Genomic DNA, 8450 nt, shown 5'->3' with positions numbered 1-8450 from the left:
TTTACCTATAGGGGTAGTATTGATTGGGGGAAGGGGATTACTTTGAATTTTAACTCTATATGAATATTAGAAAATAAAAATAAAAAAGGAATAAACTAGACTAAACTAAGCTAAAATTAAAAAAAATAAAAAATAGAAATGCAAAAGAAAAACACAAGTGTATGTATCAAAAAGTTCAGGTTAGAAGGTTATTATGGAATTTGATGTACTGGACAGCTCGCTGTGATGGTAAATAGGTTAAAAAATTATCTATATAAAAAAAATTAGCCAGAATAGCGGGAAAAATTAAAAATAAAAGTTGTCCTATGAAGTAATGGTGGTGGTTCTCTTGTAGTTTTGTTTTTTTTTTTTTTTTCCTTTCCTGGTTGGTTTTCTGGGGGAGGGGCCTGCCATGTGGGTTTTCAGTCAATGATGTTCCCTGAGTTAAGTCCTCCAGTCCCCCTCAAGGGGGTGGGCTCTGAGGAAACTGGTTTTTTTCAGGCTTTTGTTCTCTGGAGGTTTTTGTTTGTTCACCTTTTTTTTTTTTTTTCCTCTCGCCTTGACCGCTTTTGATGGTTTTTGTAGGTTTAGAGGAAAGCAAACTTCATCCTGACCTCCCTCTCAGAGAGAAGCCTCAGTCTGTTCTGTGGGTGTTGCAGAGCCCATATAAATCCCCCCTTGGCCGCTGTCAGAGCAGGTTCCCAGTCGAGGTCCCTGGGGACGCAGGATCTTCTGCTGCAGCTGTTTGGGCAGCTCCAGACCGCCAGAGAGGTTCCAAGCAGCAATCGCACACAGAGATTTTCCCGCTGGCCCGGGCTGGGAGTGCCTGGTCTTTCTGGGTCTAAGAGTGCCCGGCTTGCGCGCACCTCTTTCAGGGAGGCTGTGGGTTGCGAGCACGTCTCAGGCTCTGAGAACGGGGCACAGGTCCGAAAGCACCAGGCTGGGCCTTTGCGCACCTCTCTCAGGGGAGAGTTTGGGGCGCGCGTCTTAGGCTGTGAAACAATGGCGCGTGTCAAAGAGCGCCGGCTGGGCCTTTGTACCTCTCTCAGGGGAAGATGAGGGGCGCGCGCATCTCAGGCTCTGTAGCAGGGCTCGCGCGTTCTGCCGTCAGGTGGCGTGGCTCCCATCCCCTCACAGGGGCCAGAACCCTCGGGCGCGCGCTGGCGGCTCAGGGACCAAGACCTGGTTTCTCCGCTGCACTCTCTCTGGCTCAGCACCAGGGGAGGCTGTCCTGGGACCGGGGACTTAAGCCCCAGTCCCTAGCCGCCCCGATTCCCACAATTTCCCCCGCGCGATCTTTTGCTCTTTTGGAGTGCTTTCAACCAGTCTCCAAGTTAATGCTGGTCCCCAGACGCGGGGCACTCTCGCTCATATTAGGGTTATTACTTTCCAACCGGTCACCTCTGGTGGCTCCCTCCCCCTTTTGTTTATCTTCAGATATCAGTCCGCCCTTCCCACTCCGCTTTACCTGCCCACTGGCATCTTCTGCCCCTGTAGAGATCCAGACGTGTATAATTCTGATCTCAGGCTGATTTCATGGGTGATCGGAGTTCTTTGGTAGGTAATCAGCTCACTTTAGGGTACAGGTAGAAAAGGCGCCTCCTCCTACTTCCCCGCCATCTTGTCCTCCCACAGAGACAGTTTTAACACTAAAAAGGCTCATAGTCTAGTGAAACATAGTTCTAGTGAACATTTGCATTTAAACATCTAACCTGACCCCATTGGTAGAGTTTTTATTCAACAGACCTTTTTTCTTTATAAGGTCATCTAGTGTTGTTTGTACAAGAGATAAAATCCTATATTAAAATAACATGTATTTATGTCATAAGTATAGTACTTCCCTTTTGTATTCTACCTGGTTCTATGAAATTGTAATATTCCTCCTATCATCTATAGAACCAAGTACTCATTAGCACATTTTAATGCTCCAATGACAATGACTTGTATCTACTGTTTTCACTTTCTAATTTTCCAGGAGCCCTGAAGTGGGTATACCAGTGTCCTAGATTCATCAGCCGTTTTCTCCTAAAGCTTGTAATTTCCCTCGTTGTCTGTACCTATGTTTGTTTTGATGCTTGTATAAAACAAAATGAAGTAGGAGAGGTTTGCACTCTCTGCTTATTGTAATACCAGCAAAATTTTGGCTGCTGCTTCTTGAGCAGTGTCCAAAGGAAGACTGGACAGGGCAGGATCTGTTTACCTACTTGTGCCTTGATGTGGGTTTTAGAATGGTGAGGTTCATAGTCAATAAAGAAACAGTTCATCTTTCTTAACTTCAGCTTGCTATTTGTTTCTTCTATTTTACTTTCCCTGTTTCTATTTTTGCCTCCTCTTTGCTTATTGGTTTTTGTTTTTGTTTTATCCTGCCTTTTTCTTGCTTTTTTATTTTTTTATTATTTTATTTTTTTACTTGTATAAAGCAAAAAAAATAAAAGTCTTTTTCTGAAAGTAATAGACTTTAAGTTTGTTTTAAACAATTACTACATTTGGACAATGTGTAAATATGGATAGGTATTTTACTTAATTCTGAATTTTATTTCATGGTTACATCATTGATTAGTTGGAATTCCCATAAGGAAAAAATAGTCAATGTCATGCTTATTGCCATCGTTCTTTTGTAATTTATGAATACTCATTTATAATGTGACCTGATCCTTAGGAGTTATATTTCACTTCTCTGTAGTCCATGCAAAGAAAGTTTGTTTATATTTCTAGTTATTATCTTAAATCAAATTACAAAAACCAAGTCAAAGAAATTTCTGATAAAATCATACCACTATCTATTGAAATATTTGCCCTCTTTCTTTATTTCTACCCCCCCCCCCCCCCCCCAATTAGAACTCTGAAATGTGGTTCAAGCGTCACAGTATTGCCATTGGAGAGGTGCCAGCTTGCCGTCTCGTCTACCGCAGACAGCTGACAGAGGCCAACATAGAAGAGATATGGAAGTCTATGACATTAGCATAGTATGTGCATTTGATGTTAATGAGAATTTTCAGTATTGTCTGTTTTGCTTCTCTATTACTCTCTGCATATTTAATTTTCTGAAATTATATTTTAAAATCTTTGTATTAGGGTCGTCTGGGTGGCTCAGTCATTTAGCGTCTGCCTTCAGCTCAGGTCATGATCCAAGGTCTTGGGGTCGATCCCCGCATGGGACTTCCTGCTTGTCAGGAAGCCTGCTTCTCCCTCTTCCACTCCCCCTGCTTGTGTTCCCTCTCTTGCTGTGTCTCTCTCTGTTAAATGAATAAATAAAATCTTTTAAAAACATAAATAAATAAAAAATAAAATCTTTGTATTATTTGTAGCTATGCTGTTTAGCCAACATAATTTAATTGAATTCCGGAAATTTTCTATTGTCATTTATATAATAGTTAAGAATAGAAATTTAAAAGTTCTTGAGCTTTCTAGTAACCCTGAAATTTGATGTTTAATGGAACACAATGGTAAATTTGGTCTTCTAGATATTTGTTATACTACAGGTAACAAAGTTAAAAATTTTTTTCATCATATTAAATTTCTAGCCTTTTTGCCAAAGAGTGGATAAAATGCATGAAAATGACACATTTTAAAGATTGATCTTTTACATGCCAGGTTTTTGGGTAATATTTTTTTTAATTAATTAATTCTTTTAAAGATTTTATTTATTTATTAAGCAGGCAGAGAGGCAGGCAGAGAGAGAGGGGGAAGCAGGCTCCTGGCCGAGCAGAGAGCCTGACATGGGGCTCAATCCAGGACCCTGAGATCATGACCCGAGCCGAAGGCAGAGGCTTACACCCCCTGAGCCACCCAGGCACTCGTGGGTAATATTAATTTTTTTAAAAAAGTAATTAATTTAATTATATATCTTTCCAGTTTACAGAAAGTCCTTGGCCTGGATTCTTTGGAAGAAGTCTTAGACATTAAACTGGTTAACTCCAAGTTCATCATCCATAATGTGTATAGTGTGAGCAAGCAGGGAGTTGTCATCCTTGATGACAAGTCAAGTAAGTACATAAAAACCATTCTGGTCCCATTTGACCCACTATGTTGGCTGCACAGGTCCATCTGCTTGTTTATTGACCCTTCCCTAAACCCTCAATAAATGTACCCCCTCATTATGTATAGCCTTGTCTCACTATCTCATGCCTTTTAAATAATTGTGTGGATTAAGGAAGTGTTGAGGAAAGATGAACATCCAGGAGTCAAAGCCTCAGCACAATCCATCTGGAGGCTAGTTCAATGTTAGCCACACTGAGCATTAATTCTGTATTCACGGAAAAATCCCTGAAAAGTAAGTTTAAGACCTGAGTGCTTGAGTCAGTTTGTGACTGACTGGATCTTGGAAAGTGATTTTAGGTTTCAAGTGGATCTGATTGATTTTTGGTTCTCACTGACCTTTTCATTATGGTGTCTCTGTGGTAGATTTTCTGGAACAGTCTTATGTCATTTTTTTTTTCTTGTTAATAAAGGTAGCCCTTTAAATGCTGAAGGTGCTTTAATTTTTTAATACCTTTTCTTCCAAGCCAGTTTACAAGTCAGGAAAAAAAGACATTTAGCAGCCGCCTATCCTGTTTTTTTAATTTGGAAAAATAAGGATACAGTACCTATAGTGGGCCAGAATCCCCAAACTGATTTTAAAGCTTTCTTCTCTTGAATTGGGGATGGGTCAGAATTGGATGGATTTTTTGGAAAGGTTCTTTTTACTTCCAACCCTTGATTCTGGGAATAGCTGGAACTAGAATGACATTTGGATGTGGGAAGATGGTACAGTACTTTTAGGTTTTTATAAATTATTATTAAATTTAGGGCTGGAGGCTCTTGGCCAGCAAGACAGAACTCTACCTGAAGGAGCCTGAGCAGCTGTGAAAGGGAAAGGGGTTTTTCTAGGTCCTGATTCCTGACAGGAGCAGAATGTGTCTTTGAAACTTGAAACACCTCCTCTTTTATGTAGCCTTTATATTGGGAATGGAGGGCCCAAGCAAACAGAAATAAATTTATGACTTTGTGAGTTGTCAGGTTAATATCAACCTATACAATTAAATTACATAGAATGATGGGGATATTGCCTTTGAAATACATCTAAAATCCTTCCACATTCTTTGAGTAGAGCAAACATTAATACTTTTACCTACTAATTAGATGATCGGTCATCTTTTGTCTTACCAAGTTCTTAGAAAGAAGAGCACTTCCACAAGCCTCAGGTTCATTAGAGTTAATACAGTTCGACCAGTGTCTTTTCGGTTTTTCACAGAGTGAAGGAAATGGAGAAGTAGAAGCATGAATGCAGGGCCATCTCATCAGATGTCTGTGTCAGGACCAGGAGGGAAGGAACTCAGGAAAAAGGCTCAGCTGGGATTTTTTGTAGCAATGTTAAAAGTTATTATTTTAAGGCTGCCCCAAAACTAATAGCCTGTATTAGTCTGTCCGTGAAAATTCCTTGCCTAAAACATTTTGAAAATTGAAACATGCAAAATGATACTTATATTGAACAATGGACATAGAGAATTTACCCCTTTTTGGGGTGGGGGTTGGTGAACTGAATTCACAAATATAGTTGTTAACTTATATTTTTTACTTCTTGTCTTTTCCTTCTTTAATTCTTAGGGTATCTGGTTAGTTTGTTTGTTTCTTCAGAATAAACTATCAAATTCCTGCTTTTCACCAAAGCTTAAAAGGTGCATCTTGTCCTTTGTGAAATTTACAAGCATGATCTGTACAAGTCCATGTTGTGACACTGCTCCTAGGAAAACTTTCCAGTGCTTAAACATGCCGTTCTATTAATAGGTGATGTGCGATTTATGATTGGCATATGTTCATATTATTTGGGCAGGTTATACATTCTTATGATTCTGTGTACATATATAATTCCTTGAGTTATATGCAGTGAATCAGATAATCTTTTTATTTTCATTTCTCTGCAGAAGAGCTTCCTCATTGGGTACTGTCAGCTATGAAGTGTTTGGCAAATTGTAAGTACTAATTATCCCCTGTTTTATAAGATTAACAGAAATTAGTGTCCTGAATTAGAAAATAGTTTTGTTCAATGGCCTGAACATTGATTTGGCACCTGTGAGACTGACAGTTAATTATTTTGGGACCAGTGTGCTTTTAGTAAATTTGTGACTTGGTGAAAGGGCTGAGTTACAGAACATTTTTGAAGGAATGTTGTTCTTCTCTTTTCTGGTGAATATAATCCTACGACAGATAAAATCCGTAGTACGTCTTCTGACTGTTTCATCACAGTGAAGAAAAATTAGTTATATTGAATATAATGTTCTACAGATAGCTGCCTGTTGACAGTTTATACATTTTTAATTTTAAAACCTCTTTTTTTTTTTAATTTCTAAAACACATATTCTCAAATTATACCGTGTATTTACATCTCAGTGTGCTCAGCAGATCCTATCTACTATCTACTATTGACACAATCTACTATTGACATAAAGAGGTGTTTCAGAAGACTAGGCTGATTGAAAAGCAGGATGATTTGGAAGGAGGAGAACTTTGATGTGGAGAAACAAGGGATATTTCAGTTATTGGATGTAAGATGATGGGGCCTGAATCGTGGTGGTCCTTCTGAGGATTTGCATAGGCTTCCACAGTCCCTTTCATGGGCATAGATATTCACTTCACTGGATATCATAGGCACTGTAAAGAATGTGTATTATAGTATTTCACTAACACTGCCATTTTTCTGGGTATTTTTTAAAAGGTTTAACCCAAAGAAGGGATTCTAATGGTAAATGGCTTAACAAAAGCAAGGGATTTTAATAAGAATTCCAGTTATTTTGGCTGCTGACTAATAATGGTGATATTTGGTCTATGGGGTCTTTAAGCCTCACAGATGGCCTCAGAAAGGAACCTTTTGGTAGCATGTACATATGTAAGTGTAATAAAATTTTGAATTTGTAGACTCTGAATGATTTATTTATCTGGTGTTAGTTTTGTCTGATTATAGAATGAAATTAAGGTAACTATGCAGTTTATTTTAGGTAATCTCAGTCATAGTATATGGAAAATGATTATATACCATCATTTTAAATATGAATACCAATTATTAGCTTGTGTGAAGTCTAAAGTTTTCTGTGTTTAACTATTAAATTTTCATTGGTTTTTGCTTAATATTTTGGAAACTCTAAGATGTAGAGTGGTTCAGCTTGGGAAAGTGCTTTTTATTCTTCCTGCTCAACTATTTGAAGTAAATTAAATTTAAATTATATCTTTGGCCAGAGTTGGCAATGATGAAATAGAAGGTATAAATGCAAAGTTAAATTACCCATTTCTGAATTCCTGGCAAACCAAGGATTTGGAAGTTCATCAGCTGGGAAAGAATAGAGGAAACTGGTAACAAATCTAGGCTACAATATGTTCTGTAATGCATATGAAGATGTGGTTGTGATATAGATTTTTCAGTGATGATCAAAATGTAGTGAAGAGTACAATTTTTCCCTCAAGGGAGTAGTAAACATAAAGCCACAAAAACTTCTGAAAGAAGAATAGACTAACTGGAATTACTCAACAATGGAGGGGAAAGATGTAAAGAGCAACTTCACAATGTTCTCTGCATGTGTGAGGTGTCTTGTATTAGGTGGAAGTTCTCAGGAACAGGGACATGGCTCACGTGAATTGAGTGCAGTGCTTTGCAGGTGGTTGGCATATCCGTAAGAATGCTTGTTTGTGTGTCAAAGGAAAAAAAAGGTGACCAAAGGGCAAGCATGTCTTTTTGAATAGTTTTGTGACATTATTAAGTTTTCCAAGTTCTCATTGGCCTCCCAAATTTACTTGAGTCTTTCAAAGTCATGACCTGTTCCTTTTCCTTCTTATCCTTATTGAGGCAAGTTTCCCATTAAAGTCATCTAATAGGGGACAACAGAAAGGATAGGCTGGCTGATTTACAGGATATTTTGAAGGCCTCTGCCTCCTTTTCTGCAAATTTGCTACTCCCCTTTTTCTCGCAGGCCCATTGGTAGACCAATATACACGTAGGTCTGGGTACTTTCATTGTTGGCCAGCCTCATGGTTGGCCACAGAATGATGGACTGATAGTAAATATAAAAACAGGTTAACTGTGTTTTTCTTCTTTGTGCATGTAGATTATAAGGATTCAATAAAGAAAAGAAAAAAAAACAGATACAGGCAACACTTCTCCAAGATCAGTCAGTAAAAACATTTATAAAAGATATTCTGAAGATGATATAAAAGATATTCTGAAGACTTTTTGCTTCAGAAGATGATTAAGAAGCAAAAAGTCTTAGAAATATGACCTCCTCTCATAGGGCCCACTGTGCACTTATATTTTTATGGAAACTTTGTTTTGTTTGTGCATGTTTTTAACAAGAATGATGAAATGTTCATAAAGGGACACTGCTTACACACTGCTCACAACCGCTTACCATGAATTGCTTACTTATCTGGAAGGGAGTAATTCAAGACAATGTGGATTGCTTGCTGAGTCATACCAACCTAATGATTTTAATTGACTAAGCTTG

General features: G+C 38.4%; 1 protein-coding gene across 2 annotated transcripts in view; it reads left to right on the top strand.

The window, feature by feature from the left end:
• The window catches only part of LOC111156939 (DEP domain containing 1B), an 84850-nt gene that overhangs the window by 43505 nt on the left and 32895 nt on the right, over window positions 1–8450 (top strand). For both annotated transcript variants that reach the window (XM_022518101.1, XM_022518100.1), the window contains exons 4-6: window positions 2818–2945; window positions 3835–3965; window positions 5883–5930. In XM_022518101.1, the coding sequence (XP_022373809.1) occupies window positions 2818–2945; window positions 3835–3965; window positions 5883–5930 (307 nt within the window). The remainder of the gene's footprint in view (window positions 1–2817; window positions 2946–3834; window positions 3966–5882; window positions 5931–8450) is intronic.

Source organism: Enhydra lutris, unplaced genomic scaffold (genome assembly GCF_002288905.1).
Source record: "Enhydra lutris kenyoni isolate GAN:26980312 unplaced genomic scaffold, ASM228890v2 scaffoldscaffold50, whole genome shotgun sequence".
In the NCBI taxonomy this organism is placed as follows: Eukaryota; Metazoa; Chordata; class Mammalia; order Carnivora; family Mustelidae; genus Enhydra; species Enhydra lutris.
This window is presented reverse-complemented; position numbering and strand designations above follow the sequence as displayed.